This window comes from Toxoplasma gondii, chromosome VIIb, assembly GCF_000006565.2.
Source record: "Toxoplasma gondii ME49 chromosome VIIb, whole genome shotgun sequence".
Classification (NCBI taxonomy): Eukaryota; Apicomplexa; class Conoidasida; order Eucoccidiorida; family Sarcocystidae; genus Toxoplasma; species Toxoplasma gondii.
In genome coordinates this window covers 1302726-1321550 of record NC_031475.1, presented here as the reverse complement: position 1 = coordinate 1321550, position 18825 = coordinate 1302726, and the positions used below count along the sequence as shown (strand labels likewise).

General features: G+C 55.3%; 2 protein-coding genes across 2 annotated transcripts; one reads left to right on the top strand and one right to left on the bottom strand.

Annotated features, from left to right (window-relative positions):
* Positions 1–1677: 1677 nt before the first annotated feature.
* Positions 1678–6104, top strand: TGME49_262380 (elongation factor Tu, putative). The gene is made up of 6 exons (XM_002365299.1): positions 1678–2770; positions 3380–3592; positions 3888–3972; positions 4082–4239; positions 4904–5131; positions 5456–6104. Exons 1-6 carry the CDS (start codon positions 1937–1939, stop codon positions 5594–5596), a joined length of 1659 nt encoding a protein of 552 aa, XP_002365340.1. The 5' UTR covers positions 1678–1936; the 3' UTR covers positions 5597–6104.
* A 607-nt stretch (positions 6105–6711) lies between these two features.
* Positions 6712–16031, bottom strand: TGME49_262390 (TLD protein; the record flags this gene model as incomplete). Its single annotated transcript, XM_002365300.1, has 12 exons — positions 6712–7314; positions 7886–8083; positions 8391–8449; positions 8734–8852; positions 9247–9332; positions 9870–10398; positions 10651–10729; positions 11116–11167; positions 11548–11647; positions 12032–13505; positions 14099–15276; positions 15748–16031. 12 exons carry the CDS (start codon positions 16029–16031, stop codon positions 7291–7293), a joined length of 4182 nt encoding a protein of 1393 aa, XP_002365341.1. The 3' UTR covers positions 6712–7290.
* Positions 16032–18825: the final 2794 nt, after the last annotated feature.

The window sequence follows — 18825 nt, the reverse complement described above, 5'->3', positions numbered from 1 at the left end:
TCCAGAATTCCCTTCTCCCGCTGCCTTCCGTCTTCCTTCGCCGCCTTCCGTCTTCCTACGCCGCCTCCTCCGCGTGGAGTTTTTTGAAGACTTCCTCTTCGCGTTCTTTTTCTTTTGAGAATGCGGCTCCCCCCCTCGTTTCGCGTGGTTGAAAGGGAGGCACCCTTTGCCTACCCTTTCAATGCACCACCAAGACCTTCGCCAGGGCCATCACGCGTGGCCCTGAAAATCAGAACTCGAGCTCCGGGAGCGTGCCTCTCGCCGGCTCCTGCTCGAGTTCAATCCCGTCCCGATGCCTCAGCAAAGTTGCTGGAGAGCATCGCAGAGGCACGGGTGAGGCTTCGGCGACAGGACGCGCCGAGGCCTAGCCACTTCGTCGTGGTCGGAAGGGTTGTCCTCCGACCCCGCGTTTCTGCCTGTGCTTGATAGCCAATGTTATGCGTTTCGAGTGTTTGTTGCCGTGGAGGGACATGTGTGTCTTTCCATCGGAACGTTTTTTGGCACAAGGCATCCACTCCTCATGATTGACGAGTCTGCAGAACCATTCGGCGCCATCGCACCTTAAAATCGTGTTCTGCTCTCTGTCGCACCGCGTGACTACTGTGGTGTGCCGAGTCTCTCCGGAGCAACTGGCGAGGTCACCTGCGTCAACCAGCGGTTCAAACCAAAGCCACTTAGAACCTAACACTCTTCACCAGCAGGATGCACAACGTAGTATACAGAGAACGATAGTGTCCCTCTCGCAAAGCTGTGCATGTGGACGTGGATACACGACGCACATTCGCTCCGGCTGTCTGCCTGGGAGGCATTGTCACCGCACAGCTATCGACGCACCCGTCGAAGATTCTCCGGCCACACTAACGCACATAAAAGACAGGAAGTTCCACCATCTCGAACACAGAGTTGCTCTCCAGTAAGTGCCCATCAAGCGGTGACTTTCGACTACCCGGCGGAAACTCCGCTATGACACAAATAATAGATACAATTTTGGAGTCGGTGCAAAAAAGCCAAATTGTCGGCACTTCCGGCTTCCGCGACCAGGAAAGAGGGGCTGACTCTCTTTTGTGAGAGCTGGAGAGTGACTGCTTACTGGGCAAGGGGCTGTAGCAGCGAGTCTGTTTGCGATGAGGCGAAGGATAAACCGCTGACGTTTTGGCTGGTTTCAACCAGCTCTGCAGCTCTTCACGGCAAAGCCGCTTGTCGCTAAGCCACTTGATTCACAGGAATATCCACGAGTTTTCTTCAAGACACCACAAGAATCTTGTCGTTGTTCACAGAAGTCCCCGGCCGCTGTGCCAAGTGATACGCTGTCATGTCACTTTCAGTCTGCAGCTGCAAGGAGAAAGCGGAATAGCCTGTGTCCTGACCTGTGTCCTGACAAGTCGATTTGCACGTAGCCTCGGAAACGAAAGGTAGACAGGAGGATTCATAGGCCTGCGTCAGCATCGTTTTTCATTTGGATAGAACTCTGAAGAGCCAGTATCCTCACTTTCCACTGTCTGGATCCCCCTTGTGTTAAACTGGTGAAGTCAGGACCGAAACTGGCAACAAGGCGACTGGAGAGTCGGGCCCCGCGGCGTGTAGTGTCTGAAGAAGGTCCTACTTAGCGCATGCACAACGAAGCGAACCACGCGCTCTGTAGCGCTGTGCTGGGTCTTCGTTTTCCGAACCACTTTTAGGCACACTATACGGATTTCTTACTTGCAGAAGTGTATTCGCCACTCCTCAGATACGAAGCAGTGGTTTTCAACGCCGGGTATTTTGCAAAGAGGACAGCATCTGGGTAGAAGTGTGTAAGCGACCCTTTGTTGCGGTGTCCCCCAGTTCCACGCCTCAGCTTACTTGTTCCTACCACTCTCTTCGTTTGCCGGTTTCTCCTCCCTTTCCTTTTGCGTTTTCCTGTCCCTCCTTTCCTCTTGTTCGAGTCTTTGTCCTGATGGCGACAAATCTCATTTTGCGGTTCCGCGTCGGGGTCTCTCGGCCCCACACAGCAGCAGTCGGTGCGGCTGTGCCTTTCTGCCGCGCGAGCGTCGCCGTTCCGTTCTGTTCTTCGATCAGAGACTTTTCAGCTTCCTCCAGCTGTGCTCTTTCTTCGCGCCTCGTCTCTCCTTCGCTGTCTCCCAGCTTGAACGCGCCAGTCGCCTGTTCGCAGTTCTCCGGTCTCGCCCGCACTGTAGAGAGAACCGGCAGAAGACCGGCGGCCTCAGAAAGCCGACCCAGCCGGCGCTTTGCGTCTCTCTTTTCCTCTGATTCGTCTTCCAGCCCTGCTCTCTTTTCGGCGTCCTCTACACCGGCTCTGCACTCTCCCGTCTCTCCAGCCTTTTCCACTGCCCTCTCGACTTCCCGTGTGTCGGCTCTCGCCGACTGCTCCAGGCTCCTCGAGCCCAAGCGGGGCTTCGCTGTCGGCGTCTTCCAGCGCACAAAGCCCCACTTAAACATCGGAACGATCGGCCACGTCGACCATGGCAAGACGACGCTGACTGCGGCGATCACCAAAGTCCTCGCTGACATGGGCCAGGCAGACTTCAAGTCGTACGCAGAGATCGACAAAAGTCCGGAGGAACAGAAACGTGGAATCACCATCAACGCGACTCACGTCGAGTACGAAACGAGCAAGCGCCACTATGGACACGTGGATTGCCCTGGACATGCCGACTACGTCAAAAACATGATCACTGGCGCGGCCCAGATGGATGGGGCCATCCTTGTCGTCTCTGCCTACGATGGACCGATGCCTCAAACTAGAGAGCACATTCTGCTTTCCAAACAGGTACGGGAGAAAGGGAGGCAGAGACTTCGACTTGGGCGTTTTTCAAAACCAGAACTGTGAAAGACACTTGCGTGACTGTTCACAGGTCCATCCAGGCAGCACGACATGCGTGACAGAAAGCCTCTCTTTCCCCAGTGAAGCTGCGTTCCTCAGTTTCCGCGGAAAATGTAACATATGCGGGAGAAACAAAGTTTCTCGTATTCGTCCACACACACACAGGCAGGCACACAAGTGAACAAAGGCTCAATGCAGCGCCCCGGGCGCGTAGATACACTCTGCTTCGGATACTTCCGTGGACATGCCTTTATTAGTTAGGTGGAGGTGCGGCCAGTGCCTAGCTGTTTGCTTTGTGCTCGGTGCTCCTCCGGCTGACTCCCGTGCTTCGTTCCAAGACCGACTTCCCTGCTGTTTGGGAAGTATGTAGAGAACATAGAGCCTCGAAAGCGCCTCGCCCGCCTCCTTACTCGATTGCACCTTATTATGCACATTCACTTCTACGGGTATGCGCGCATATTCAGATGCAGCCCATGTACACACATGCAAGTCTGCCGTGACCTTTTCCCGTGGTTCCTACGTGTATCTGGTGCCCGGCGTTGCGTCGCTTTCTAGGTTGGCGTCCCTCGCCTGGTTGTCTACCTGAACAAGATGGACATGGTGGAGGACCAGGAACTCGTCGAACTCGTTGAGATGGAAGTCCGAGAGCTTCTTTCCTTCTACGACTTCCCTGGCGATGACACGCCCTTCGTCAAAGGCTCGGCGTTGAAGGCGCTCAATGGAGACACTGGCGAGTATGGCATCAAAACCATTCAAGATCTCATGCAGGTGAGACATTTTTACTTTCGGAAGAGCGGTGTTTCCCTTCGATGCACATGAGTGCCTGGCGATCCAGCGATGTGTGGGGCTACTCATGATTGCGTGCGTTTTTATGGGGGCGCCACGCGTTGTATTCTCGAAAGTGCTCAGACGGCCCCAACTGAAACCGAGAGTTAGAGCGTCTCTCTCGCGATCTCCGTATATCTATGGATTTATATACGGTGGATTTCGACCTGCACGTTCTGCGTTCTTCCCTCATTTTCCTTCGCCTCTCTTTTCCTCCTTTGTGCTGGCGTTGCTGCAGGCATGCGACGACTTCATTCCTGAGCCAGAGCGAAAAGCAGATCTGCCTCTCATCATTCCGGTCGAGAGCGTCTTGTCTATTCCAGGTAGGCCCTTGACGCGCGTTTTGTGTTTCTTGTGGAAGCATCTTTCGCTTTCTCCTCCATCTCGTTGCGGCGATTTCTCTTTACACTATTCCCGTCGTTCTTCGTTCAGGAAAGGGCACAGTTGCAACTGGCCGCGTTGAGCAAGGGACAGCGAAGCCGAACGAGGCCATTGAGATCGTGGGCGGGCGTGACAAGCCGCTGAAGGCGCAAATCGCCGCTCTCGAGATGTTTAGAAAAACTCTGGACGACGCGCAAGCAGGGGATCAGGTATGAAAATCCACGCGACCTTCACGCTTTTGCGTTCTTTCGTTTTGCCGCTTCGCTCTTGCAGATTTCACAAGGATGAGCTTTGTTCGCGGAGCTTGCGGTTCTCTCGCGGTGTGCCTTTGTCGTGGATGACCTTTTTTTGGGTTGCGCTTCCTGTCTTCAACCTTAGTTTGTCTTCGGCTGTCGCCCCGTCGTCGTGTTCTTTCTCCTGCCGAATCATCCTCTGTACCTGTTCATTTTCGGACTGTTTTTCGTCTTCCTCGTCGCGCGGGCACAAGCCTCCACGGCTGTCTGGTTCGTTTTTGCATGCGGCACGCTTTGATAGATCGCTGTTTCCCGTGTTTTGTGGGTTTGAACGTTTCTCTCTTTGTCCACAATGCTCCGCGACAGCTAGTCATAGCGTTGTTTCAGAAGAAGTTAAGCTGCTCCTAAGACTCCCAGTTCAGTCAATAAGTAATGGCAATACTGTCGGCCACCGTTTCAGCTCGCGGAGCGACAGCTACGTGCAGTTACTGTCGTCGTACTGTTTGCTTGGGACCAGACGTCGAGCGGCTCCTGAAGAAATGTCTGCTTTCTACAGACGTAAAGAACTTATTGTGTGTTCGATAGTGGCGACTCATGCTCTCAACGTTTCGGGTGTTTTCTTGTCGCGTTCCGCTCTCAGGTTGGTTGCTTGCTCAAGGGAATTAAAAGGGATGAGGTGAAGCGAGGCATGGTGCTCGGCGCGCCGGGATACTTGAAAACCTTCAAGAAGTTCGAGGCCGACTTATACGTTTTGAAAGAGGAAGAGGGAGGAAGGAAGAAGCCTTTCTTTTCTCACTATCGCCCACAAGCCTTCATCCGCACTGGCGACATGGCCTGCACCATTACCCTTCCAGAGACAACTGAAATGGTAATGGCCGCTTTTCACTACAGCCGATCCGTCGTTTCCTGTTTCGCTTTTCCTTTCATTCGCTCACTTCGTCCTGCTTCTGTCGTCTCTATGCGTCCCTTCGCGATGTTTCATTCGTTTTTTCTTCTTACGGACAGATACACACAGTGTAGACGTGTGCGTACGTGCATGCACGCATCTGTGCAGAACAGCTCACGGATGTGTATTTTTATGTACAGGTACATGGGTGAGTGTCTGCGCGTTTCCCTGTTTTGGTCGCCTGTGCTGGATGCTTCCCCACATATCAGAGTTCTGTTTTTTACGCCTGCGCAATTTTCTTTTCAGGCGATGCCGGGGGACCGCGTTTCATGCACTGTAGAGCTTCTGCATCCAACTGCTCTCCACGAAGGCTTGCGCTTTGCACTCCGTGAAGGCGGTAGAACTGTCGCCTCTGGAATTGTGACGAAGCCGATGCCCGAGAAATAAATCACAGCGCATGCCATGAAGGAAAACTCTAAAGAACGAAATGCTCGAGCACGCGAGAGGGAAACTGACGGAAGAAAGAGTCAGGGACCATCGGCAGGTTGACGCGGTTGAGAAGCAGCGCCGCGCGGCGTGGAACAAGGAGACTTTTCAGACACGATCTGTGGTGACAGCGAGAAGGGGAGGGGCAGGACGCGACTTCTATGACGAAGAGCAGAGCAAACAGACAGGTGGACAAGGACAGAGAGGGCGTGAGCGAGAGGCAGCAGGCGAAAAACAAGGAGGGGTTGACGACGAAAACGACTGCGTTTCGCGTCTGGTGGAGTGACCGAAACGTGGTTGTTTCTTTCATCTTGTCCATTTGTCGCGTTCGCCATCTTGACACCTTTTCTGTCTGTTACGGGCTTAAAGTGTATATGAAGACAAAATAGTGAGCGGCTGGCTCTGGACCGTTTGTGTTTCTCGGTGATTCACTTGAAACCCTTTACAGCGCCCCTGCACCTCCCGGTGTTCACTTCTCGGCGAGGTTCGTGGAGGGAACGTTCGAGCTCCGCGGAAGAGAGCAGATTTCTCCACGAGGACGCCCACTGCTTCACCACAGAAAACGCGGAACAAAGAGACAAACCGACAGAGAAGAAAGAGAGAAATCGCGAGAGAAACCGAGACAGAGACGCCCAGAAAGAGAGAGAGGAAGCGATTGATCGAATCTTCCCATGTTCGGAGGGGTGAAGCAGCAGGAAACGCTCCACTGTTCGTAGAGTGAGTGTTACGCAGCGACGGCGACAGACAGGCCAGACTCAGCTTGAAGCCGACGACTGTTGGGGGGCAAAAGTTTTTAAAAGACGCGCAATTCTTCTCTTTGTTGGCAGCACGAAGAGTCGCAAAGAAACAGTCCCAGTCGGCAGCTCTGTGTTGTTCGTTTCGACCAACCTCGCGACTGGACCGAGCACAGTATACATCATCCTCTCTTTTTTCCTCTCGCTTTCACTAGCGTTGTCCCTCTCTCGAATTTCCTAAAACGTTCCCCAATGTCATCTGGCCACTTGCACTCGCTGCCTTCATTTTTCGAAACCCTCCACGAGTACAGGACAGTGCATTCGGTGCATCCACCAGCTGGTACAGTGCAAAGAAGAGCCCCAGAAAGAAACGACGGCACTGCCGAGAAAAGCGACGGTCGCCTCCTTCACGGCCACGGACCGCGCATGCGTGGGAAGGAAAAATTACACGACACGACCGTGTTTCTCCCTCTCACATCTCGAAAAAGATGCACGAGGCACTCCCTCAAAACAAACCAACCCATCATATATATACATATATATATATATATATATACCCAGTGAGAGTGAGGTACGTTCGCGAACAGCACAAGGTAATACATGTGTACAGAAAGCCAGGTGTGCATGCATATGCATACAGACGTGGGGCGGCAAGAACTCCATGCATGAACATAGATCTTCGGACAAAAGCGCTCATACCCGATAAATACAGATTTGCATCGCTTTACAAAAATATGAAGATCGGGCTTTTAGAAGTCACTACCGGAACTCGCACACAGACTTCTGAATAAGTCTTTCGAGTGCGGTATGGATGACATATTTGTGTACCAGTGTCTGACAAGTTGAGCCAGGATTTTCAAAATTGGAGACAATAAGATCTCGCCTCGTCCTGGGGGCGACGGCATGCCTGGCTGTCGCTCTTCAGTAGTCTTCGAAGGTCCATACCTGGAGAGACCAATGCCCACAGATACACATTTGCGCCTTGGCAAGCGACAACGACCCCCCTCCGTCTGGATGCCTCGGGGGTTCGTTGGAAAGCAGAACAGCTTTCTCGACGATCGGTTCGTACTTCTTTGCCATCACTGGATGGGAGAAATTTACTTTGGTAGTCTCCTTCGTAATGTTAGTCTGTACGGAATACTTAGGTATATCTATTTAAATTAACGATAATGGATTTGGTAATGGTCTATTGAGACCTACTGGTGTACATTTCAGTCATGTTATTGTCGGTGCCATCTTGGGTTTCTTTAATCAGGGTATGTATAGATCGCCCTCTCGTGCCGCCTTCTCACTCTGGGCCTTCCCTCACGACGTAGCGACACGAGCGACTCTCTTCCTCTCACCCTGGTCGTCTTCCCGACCTCTTGTCGCCTTGGTTCTCCTACTTCTGCCGTCTTTCGTTCGCATCTCTTACTCTTCCTGTCTCACAGTTTTTCGTGAGGCCGCATCCCGAGTCGCTTGCTCTGTGTCTCTTCCGGTTGATCCACCTTTCTCTCCGCGTCCCTGCGCATCTCACCTGAAACGCCTTCACAATAAAATCTTCGGAGGACGACAACACCGGCGAATTGAAGGTCAGACAGCAAGACGAGGAGCCTCGCAGCAGGTCCTTGTCGACCGAAATGGCGTAGTGACCTCCGCCTCCAATTCCCAGGACGTCGTGGTCCGTGTAGATGAAATAGCTGTTCAGTTTGCTCCACCTGTACACGTGGAGCGTCTGCGAAGGCAACGGAAACAGCATGCCGTCACGCAGCCGAGAACTGGGCGCAGCTAAAATTCGACATACACACGCACCACGGACTCTGATCTACAGGCCCCCACTACTAGTCACGGCCAGAGGAAACAGTGCAGCGAGAGAGATAGGTCGAGACCGCGTTCCTGTGTCGCTCGTCTCTTGGGCTGGAAGCGTCCTTCAAACGAAAAGAGACACACGAGTGAACCATCAACGTGGGGGACTTGAGATCAAGCCCCTTCACCGCTTTCTCTCGAAGAAGCCCAGGAGGCGAACCAGCCTTTCTTCTCACCGGATGCTCGGGATCCATTTTCCCGTCAGGTCCTTTGAAGGTGAAGACGAACGTCTCGGCTGCGGACGCGGAAACAATCGACAAAAAAACACCGAAAAAACCGGCGAGACATGCAGAGAGCCCCGCACTGGAGAGGCAACTGGGCCAGGCTCCGAGGAGGACCCAGAGAGGGCCGACGCATGTTTAAAATGCTCCACAGAAGAAAAGGCCCAAACACGCGGCGACGAAGTGGGTACCAGACGCGCCGGAGAGCCCAGCAGGATGCATGCACTCCACGTTTATGATTGTGACAGGCCAGTTCTCCTGCCCGCCCTCCCTGCGAGGAGACCGAAACGCTGTTTACCTGAGCCGTAGTATTTCGCACACTCGCGAATCTCGCTCAGAAACGCCCCGAAAAGGATGCCCCGGGCATCTTGCAGAAACAAGAGGCACGAGCCGCGGTAGGAGCATTTGCGATAAAAGCTGAACAGAGAATAGAACACAACTCGGAACCGAGCTGTCGAGACACAAAGCCAGTTCACCAGGGGAGCATCGAAGAAATCAAGTCGTCGTTCACCGCGCGCAAAACAAAGGGCCGGCTCAAAAACCAACTCGAGATCTACAGACAGTGTACACACATCCTGAAGTCGAATCAACCGAATTGTTTGTAGATGTGGGCAGATTTATTTTTGAGTACATGCACACAGATCGACGGACAGCTACACCTCGTAGTGTCCATGCGTACATACACAACTACATATCTACGAGAAGTTGAGGTGACTGAGATGAACGGAGCATCAGCCGGAAAGGGAGTCTTTTAGGACTACCTGTCAGTTGTTCCGTGTAAACAAGCAAAAGCAAACAAAAGGAGCCTTACGTGTTGAGGGAGATGCCGTGCAATTTATGGCAGAAGGCGAGAGACCAGCGTTTCATCGTCAACATCAAAGGAAGGTGGACGGCAAGCTGAAGCAAAGCAAAGGCAACGATGAACCGAAAGGGAAGAAGACATGAACGAGGACTGCACCTGTTTTTCCTGCAGTCATCCGCCACTACTCATCCACGCATACCACGGCCTCGACTTTTGCCGCTCTGTTCACAACCCGGCCTCTGCGAAGAAAACGAAGATATATATATATATATATATATATATATATATTCGTGTCTGCCTCTCACTCTCTCGCTATCTTCCCTCCTCTCTCAGCGCATCCCTTCTTCTCTCCCTGTGCGCGTTTCTCTCGCAGTAAGTCTCTCTGTCTCTCCCAGTATCTGTCCTTCTCTCCCTGAGTCCTCCGTTCTCTTCCCTAAGCCCTCCTCCCTGTCTGTCTCTGATGTTCTGGAGAGGGTCGTCACGGATTCGGCGTTTCGTCTTGAATTGTGCGGACGCGTCGGTGGTTCCAGCAACTCTTCAGGAACGACTCGCAAATCCTTCAGATCTCCCATTTGAAAAAGACTCAGCAGAGCAAACACCGGTCTCCGTGTGTCCTGCGTTTGCGCGCGTACCTGAGAGACGATGCCATTGGTGAGGAGGGCAGGAGCGCCTTCAGGAATTTCGTAGTCCGGCAGCGGCAGCGTAAGAGTGGATCCCTTTCCGAAGCTCTGGGGACGAGTCATCTCTTCCTGCTCGGGCTCTCCAGCGCAGAAAATGTCGCCCTCGGCATCGGCGGCAGAGGGAGAGCGGTCGCTGCCTACAGAGGTGCCTAGCCAGCCGTCACTGGAGGACCGCCGAGACTGCATCACGAGAAACTGGTAGAGGGAAGGCGACAACGCCTTCTCTCCGTCCCCGTCAGAGACGATGGAAGATGAACTCCGGAGCTGCGGGTGAGGCCGCGACGCTCTGTGCGCGCGTGTACCCGACGGCGTACGAGGTTTGCCAGACAGCGAGAGCGCAGCAGACGACGCGCGGCGAGACCGAGAGCCGCTGAGGTCGGAAGAACGAGACGCGCCGCGACCGACAGAAGCCCGGGGACCGTCCGCTACCGCCTCGTCGCTGCCCACGCTGTCGAAGCTCTGAAGCGAGTGTGTGGGTGAACTGGGGAAGACACAGACACACACGCAGAACGGGGCAGAAGCGCAGGGATAGGGAAGATGGAAATGAGGCGACAGAGACAAGGCAGTGAAAGTGGAAACAATTTCGCGCCTTTGTGAGAAAAGACGGGCGGAAGACTGAGTCTGCTGCTCTTTGTGTTTCGGTCGTTCCTCGACTGTGGGCTACTTCGACACACACTCTCTTGTCTCTCTCGGTCTAAGACGTCGTCTCTCTGTTGTCCCTTCGCGCTTCTACCTGAGAGCGACCAAGTCTTCGTCCTCCTGGAACATGGCCGAGCGGGCGAACTCCGCAGCCCAGCGTCCAACGAGCACATCTGCGATGCGGCAGCAGCAAGAGCGTCCGAACTCTCATGAAACGGCAGACATCCAGCGAGGTGGCAGACTACAGCATGGCACACGCAAACGTGGAGCACAGGAAGGACGAGCCGCAGCGCAAAGTCGGAGACGCGGCCCTTGAAATAAAGAGGAGACCTGAAGGGAGCACCCGCTCCTCAAACGGAATCTCGGGGAACGGCGACGAACACAGATGCAGACGAATCCAGCAACGGATGGGGAGAAGACCTCTCCATGCGACAGATTCTTCGACGACACCTGCAGGCGAGAGGAGATCAGAATCTACGGACAGAGAAGGGGAAGGGGAGGTAATCCCTGCGGCAGAGGGAACAGCACCGAGGGTACAGAGAACCGAATGCGAACTCACTGGAATTGGAAGGGATGTGCGTCGCGACGATGCGGACGTTTCGATGCTCTGCCTGAAAAACAACAGGACATGAGTAACTCATCTGGTCTCGTGAATTGCCGTCGTGTTTTCTGGGTCCTCTCTGCCCTTTCTTTCTGCTTCTCTGTCTCCTCGAGAGGAGAGGCGAGGCTTCTTCGCGTCTGGTTTCCAAACCCCTCCTGCGCTCCTCCCTCTGCTGTCCACGCGTTGGCTTCCTCTCGTGTGTCGCCGCGTTTCTTCCTCTTCCTCAGGCCTCTGATCTCAACGCGTCCCTTTCCTCGCTGCACCATCTTGCCTGCCGGCTCTGCTCGTCTGAGGCTGCCAGTCGTCTTTCCTGTGATGTTTTTCCGCCGTCTGGCCTGCCTCTTCTCTGGCGGTCCCGATACGTCTCGACCCGCAGAAGGAAACACTCACCTGGCAGTGGTCGACGAACTTGATGATGGCCCGCGTAAACTCTTGGGCGAGTTCCTTGTTGAAGAAGCCGAAAAGAACGAAATTGACGTTCTCGTTTCCTCTGAAACGCACACATCAAGAAAGCGACAGGCTCAACACACGTCTTCAGTTTGTCAGCTTCGTGTAGGGAACCTCGCAGCGTCAGCAAAAGATCAGCGAAACCCTCGCCGTCTCCCTTCCAGGTCACTGCGCTCTCTCGACCACGAAGACGAAACAAGAGCGGAGAGCGACTCAGAACGCACGCCGACTTGACTACGGGGCATCGGCTCGGCTCTGCTTTGGAGACAGGGAGATTCAGACGACGTCAAAACGCGTGAGAGACTGCATGGGTGACTACGTGAACACCGGGAAGAACAGGACCCTCACTGTCGTGGGCTGTGACTTGTCGAGTCGCGTCCACCCGCCAGAAAGAAATCAACAGAGGTGCAGAATCCTATGAGCTCACTGGAAATGAGGCACGACGCGCTTCACTTGCGTTCGCTTCCCGTCGGTACGCGCGAGCGGCGAGCCACCCTCTGCGTCGCTTCTTCGTTCCTCGGGTCTCGATTTTTCTCTCCCAGCTTTGTCGTCTCTGCCCTCGCGTTCGACGCGAGCAGCCTCGTCGGGAAGGCCAGCAGGACCTTTCCATTTAGACCAGAAGTCGACGAACCCAGAGGCGCCGCGAGACAGCAGGCGAAGAGGCGAGAGGGCAAACGACGCCGTGCGGGGGGCGGGCGCCTGAGAGCCGCTATGGTCTCCGTCGCTTCCGCGCCTCAGAAAAGCCTGGACAGCCGCCGACGGCGAGGTCGGAAGCGGTAAGGCAGCTGCTGGAGGAGCCGGAGACACTGACTGAGACGAAACTGTGGGGAAGGAGAGGGACGGCTGTTCTTCCCGCGGCGAAGGCGACGCCGCGCTCGCTGAAGCGACAGTGATGGAGGACACGCTGGGATTCGCAGAGAGCTGGTTAGTCTGTGAGGAAGTGAAGTCTTGCTTCGGAGCTTCACGGTCCGAGGTGGGGTGCTCTGGAGAGGCACTAGGTTGCGCAGAGCCAGCATCGAGGTGACGCAGGGACTCCAGAGGTCGGGACTGAGTACACGCCTGTCGTTCGTACTCCCCTGAATGTGGTAAGGACGCACTGGAGTCTCTGCCTCGGGAAGAGGAAGAGCCGAGCCGATCCCGAGAGTCCTCGTCAGACGCTCTGCCGCCGCCTTCAGTTGGAGACAAGGTGCTCGCCTGGATGCGCGAAGAGGAAGCAGAGGCGGACAAGAGAGGAGGAAAGCCGAGGTGCTCAGAAGAGGAGAATGAAGAGAGAGGAGAAAGCGGCGAGGAAATCGGGGTGCAGTACGCAGAGGCGGTGGGAGCGGGGGGGGCACTGGAGACAGTTAGAGAGGCAGAAACGCCCGTATTCCCCTCAGAGGGGATCGGCTGTTCTTCGCCTCCTGGCGGCTTCGCCGATTTTCCTTTCTGAGGCGTTTGCGTCTCCAGCTCACTCACAATTTGTTCTTCCACACCTCGCCTCTGCGCAACGTCCCTCTCCTCGACTTCTTCGCGTGCGTGTCTCGCCTCTGTCGCCTCTTCCAGGAGCTGAGAAGGTCCATTCAAAGTGCCGACGAGAAGCTGGATGTAGACCGCAGGCTGCCGAGCGAGGGCTGGAGGCGGTTGGCGGGCCTCCACGCTCCTTCCTCGCCTTCCTAACGCCTGCGAAACTTCGCCGGCAGAAGTCCCTTCCTCCTCTCGCGCTGTCTCTCCAAGGCAAGACCCCGACACCGAAGCCGAAGGCCACAAGAGAGAAGAAGATTTCGCGAAGGCATTCGGATTCGAGGACTCCTCGTCGTTGACGGAAGGCGGCGGACAGACACATGCGCACTCGACAATGTCGGTCAGACTCACGCTGAGAAGCGGAGTCACTCCCGCCATTCCAGAGCCCCCTGGGGAGACAGCTGCATGAGAGAGGGAGACGAGCAGGTGTGAAGCAGTCGTCAACGCTATGTCTTGGAAGTTGCATGGCGCCTCATCGACGGTAACGAGGCGATTCGTCCGTTCCCTTTCTCTTTAGGTTTTTCTGTCTTGTCTTTCTATACAAACTTGGCAACGCGTGCCGAATGTTGTCTGTCACCTGCGGGTCTTCATTCGTCCCGGTTTTCGTCTCACTGCCGTTTTCCAAGGAGCGAACGGAATTCGGTGAAGACTCAGGTTCCGCAACGTCACCTTGCTCCTGGGAATGAAACTGTTGTCGTGCTTCTTCCACCCACACTTCCGACAGGAACTTCACCTCTTCCACGACTGTGCAACTGACGCTGGTTGGAGCCATCGCGAGAACAACGGTCCCCCTTTTTCACTGGTTGCTTCGTTCTGCACCTTTCCCCTCATATTTGTTTCGTCTCTGCCCTCCTGCGAGAGCTGACTGTTGGAAATGTACCGTTGGAAATGTACCGTTGGAAATGCACGCGATAAACAGAAGAATTGAGGATACGTCGGTGCGGAGTGTCCCGCTTCTTTTCTCGGTTTCTTCCTTTTCACTTGTTCGGCCTACCTTTCCGAAACTTCAGAGCCTCCCGCTCGAGGGTGAGGATCCCTGGCACGAAGACGTCTTTCGCCACGTAGAGACACCGCGCTTCGCCCCTGTCGAAGGCGAGCTTGTCTTCTTGTCGCTCCTGTTCCTCCTGCCAAAAGTCGAGGAGAGCTGTCCCTCGCTTGCTCAAACTCTCTTTCTGCTTGTTCTCGGAGTCGTGTACCACCGTCCAGGGGTGTGTCTCCCTCCCGCCCTCGACGGTCTCGCGTTTCGCAGAAGCGACGGTCCCGTCGTCGCCGGAGCAGCGAGTCACCGTCTGGCGAGACGCGAGAGACGAAGCTGGGGGGAGTAAGGTCGAGGGAGCATCCTCTCTGCCTGCTCGCAGAACCGACGAAGAAGCGACGGAAGACGAGGAAAACGTGGAGGGAAGCGACATCGGAGGCGCTTCCGCCTCCCTGTCTCTCCCGTGGTCTCCGGACTCTTCGGCTTCTCTATGCGAACGCAAAGAGCTTACGGAGTCCCTGGCGCGGTCCGTCCTCGCGAGTGTCTCCTGGCCCTTCCCTCGCGTTGCGTTGCCTTCGTCCGGCTCCTCCCTCGTAGTGTCTCCACAGGCATCCTCTGGAGTCGCAGAGACTTGCTGAGGCATGTGAACGCCAAAGTGGATGTGCGGAGCCTGCAAGGCAGGCGTAGCAGTCGAGGCGCCTCGAGCTCCGCGCAGCGAGGTTGAGTTCAGAAAGAGCCCAGAAGACCGCCGGGACGGCGACTGCGCTGGCGGCACATGCGAAGGCTCTGCGGAGCCCTCGAGAGAGGACGCAAAAGACATAGACGCGGCATGCGGACAAGAGGGAGACGGCTGGTAGGTTGGGTCGACAGAGCACGAAGAGAAAGACAGCCGCTTCTCTCTAAGAGAATCGGGGGCGGCACCGGGCTGAAGAATCGCTTCTCGGATGCTCCCAGGTTGGAACAGAAAGTGGGGTGGAAGCGTGACCGTCGCACTTCTTGCATGCAAACTCCCATCTCCGGGAGAAGAGGGCGCCGCAGAGACAGGCTCTCCCGGGCGAGACGAGAAAAGGCGAAGAGGAGAGGCAAAGACCTCGTTCGGCGAAGAGCGCGGCGAGGGAGGGTGGGATATCTGCCCTGGACCAGCACAGGAAGGCATGATCGCTGCCTCGCGGCCCTGACCAGCGCCCGACCCGTTCCTACAAACGAAAACAAAGACGGGCAGCACAAGAGCAAAGTGAGACCACACAACCTCAAAGAGAGACCGCATGCCGTGGGTGTACATCCGTTGCTCAAGAAGGACGCGACGAACTACAAATAAACCTGTGCACATGCAGAATCGGCCAACGGAAAAAACAATGAAGACTTGAGAGGGTTTCACGCAGGGACAACGAAACCGAGAAAAAACCTCCGAAAAAGCATGTACGAAGGAGAATCAAACAAGACGGTCCTAGACAGACACGTCTGGTTTTGGGTCGGCAATCACACGCAAAAACCAATACTTCATCCCAGCTGTCTCGCACTCTTGTGACACTGGATATTCTTGTCTTTCCTTCTCCCCTCAAAGGGGGGGGGAGGGGAAGTCCCCGTCTCTCCCGCGTTGTCCTCTTCTCGTCTCTATCTTTACTCCTTTCTTCCGCTCTTTCGTTCCTCGTTGTCTGCTAACTCACCGCCTCCAGAGGAGCGAGGAAGCCCACGTCGCCGACCTCGAAATCGCCGAAGGGACGTAGCTTCCCAGGCGTCCCGAAGGCGACGGCGGGAACGCATGCGAGGCCGATCCAGACTCTTCTTCGAATTCTCGGCGTATCCGCGCGTCTCGTCCGACATGCTCTTCGTCGTGGTGTTCCCTCGGGGAGTTGAATTCTCTATCGCCTCCCCCAAGCGAAGACAGAGACGACCCCCGAGCTCGGTGTCCCTCGCCCGGGGCAGACATCCCAGACTGTTCAGCCCCCATCGGTGTGTCTGTCTCACTCCAGGTCTCAGCAGCAGGGTGACGCGACGGCGGCGCAGATGCAGAAGCCTGAACCTGGGGGCACGAGTGAGAAGAGACGCGATTCCGAGCTTCTGAAGAACTGGCAGTCTGTTCTCCTTTGCGGGGAAACTGAGAGACACTCGCCCCCCCCGCGCCGACTCTGTTCAGCTGCCCACGCGTCTCAAGAGAGGGTCTTTGGGTGAGGTGCTGAGCGCAACAGAGAAGCAGAGGCAAAGAAAGGCGAAGGGAGAGGTGACAGTGAACACCGAATAGCTGCAGGCCCGGTCGCTGGGAAGTCGTGGAGAGGCTCACGCCGGCAGTTTGTTCGGTTTTCGTCGTCCTTTGCAGGGGCGTCTGCTGACGGACGGCAGCGGCTTCCGTCCCTCGAATGGAAACCTCCAAACGGTGCGGAGAAGGCCTGTGGCCACTCGCGGCAGGGTTTGACCGCGTCGTAGTCGGCGAGACAAAGCCGGGAGAAGAAAGAGAAGCCGAGTTCGCAGAAAGCGAAGCTGTCAGAGACGAAGGATGTTGTGGAAAAGACAAAAACCGAAAGGGCACTGCAAAGGGAGAAGGGCCGCAGACAGAGACAGACGCACCGGGAGAAGAGTCCACAGGCGCCTGTGCAGAAGGATGGGAGACAGGAGGGTGAGCCACGAACTCCTGGCGAGAGGACGAAGCGAATGAACGCGAAGAAGCTAGAGGAAAAGAGTGAGAGGAAACGGCATCAGAGGCCGGGCGATTTTTAGGCGACACACAAGACGAATGCGATCAAGGATAGGCGAGGCGAACGAGCACGGCTGACAACTCGGCAGCACATTGAAGGAGTGCGTCCGGAGAGAACATCCTCTCCTATGTCTGCTCAGGTCGGAGACGAGACGACAGCAGTTGGCCAGAACGAGAATTGGACGAGGCCAGGAGCTCCACGAAGAACGAAGAAACTGTCGAGCGGGAGCGATAGACGCGCTGCACCACTTTCTCTCAGAACAAGACAAGAGAAGGAGTCAGAGGCAAGGAGCGCATCCCGGTCTGTGCACACAGTCTGTCTGCGAGAGAGAAGCGAGGAAATCATCCCTTTCTCTCTACGCGGCTCGCAACAGAAAAGCGTCGACGACGTGGATGCACCCATGGACTCAAAGGAAAGATCGATGAGAAGGCCTTGGTCACCTTTTCAGAGAGAGGCGAGCGGCGAGAAAAGCACACATGCCGGTTCTGTGTCTGTGCGAAAAGAAACCACAACTCTCGTACCGAGACACTGCTGCGCCTCCTTGTTGCCTCCGTTGCGTCCATCGCCTGTGTTGTGCCGCGCTCCTGGCCCTTCCGTGCGTCCGCCGGCATACGCGTCTGCGCTGTTCTGTGAGTCTGTCGTTCTGTCTCAACAGGTTTCTCTGCTTATCTCCGTATCCCTGCGCGCGCTCCCTCCTACCCTCGCACCTTCCTTAGCTCCATGCCGCCCTGCTCGCTTTGCCCATTTGCCGCCACATGAACTTGTTTCACGGAAGAAGACGTTCAGAAGGAACAAGGGCAGCCATCGCAGCGCGGGAAAGAAGCACAACGAGGCAACCAGAGGAATCTCCCAAGTCTGATGAAGCGTAGATGCGCGCCTGAAGTGTCACAGCAGCAGGCGTACGGGGAAGACGCCACACACGAAAAGACGAGAAGGAACAGGAATTGTGCAACGCAACACTCTACCGGGGGCATTCGTAAAGGAAATGATTGAGTGTGGTGTAGTGAAAGGACAAATGCAACCATTTGATGCCCGGTCAGGCATGGAGGCAGGGGACCTCGAGCCAGCTGTGAGGCTAGGAGCGGGAGCGGTAGAAAAGCGGGAGAGGAATTACGGATAAATGAAGGTGGGAAACCCGAACATTAGAGGACCGAGCTGGATTACGAAGGAACTGGGAAAAGGAGGGAGGGCCTGTCGAGAGAAAACTTACATTGCCAGACACAGCCGCCACTGGAAGGCGAGACACACAAAGAGACGGAGTGACGCAGCCACGAAAGTAAGGAATAAAAGGGATTCATTGCCGGAAAAAGCATGCGAAAAAGAAGCAGTAGAGGAATTGGACCTGCTTCAATTTAGTTTTAAAGAAGAGAAAAAGGATACGGGCCGGACGCTCGATTTTTGCCGGCGAGGCAGTGTTGGCCAGGACTTCAGTGGACAGAGGGAAGAACGGATGAAACAACGGCGAGCGCGTGAACTGAGGCAGAATCCTTGGCACCTCATTAAAGAAAAGACGGCTGCCGCTTGGAAATATCAAACACCTGCACATTTAGCCTAAAAATAGCGGTGCTCTTTCGCTGTTCATGCTACCGGATTTCCCCCGGCGGCCGCGTTGGCAGCTGGGGTTCAAAAGAACAGGTGACGCCTAACTAGAGTCGCTCGCGAGTTTTGGGATTTCCCTGTTCCGCTCTCCAGACCATTTCTTTGTTCTGCGATGCACACATCAAGCACAGAAAGCTGGGTGTGGGAGGTCTGGACGGGATTCCTCGGTGCTGCACCGTTCGTTTTTTCTACGCATCGTCTGCGTGGTGTGTATAGCTCCCGCCTAGCCTCGTCGCTCTCGCCAGCCCGTCCCCGCCGATGAAATACTGGAAACAACGAAGATATTTCGTTACCATAACAAGATACAAGGTCGACCTGCGCTACACTGGAACTGGATACGTTTTGATCTTACCGGTAAGGCCAAAATAGTTCACTATATTCGTACTAGAAAGTAGGCGATCGCGTCAGTTTTTGGAAGAACAGAGGCTTTTCCTAGAGGACAGACGGAGCGCT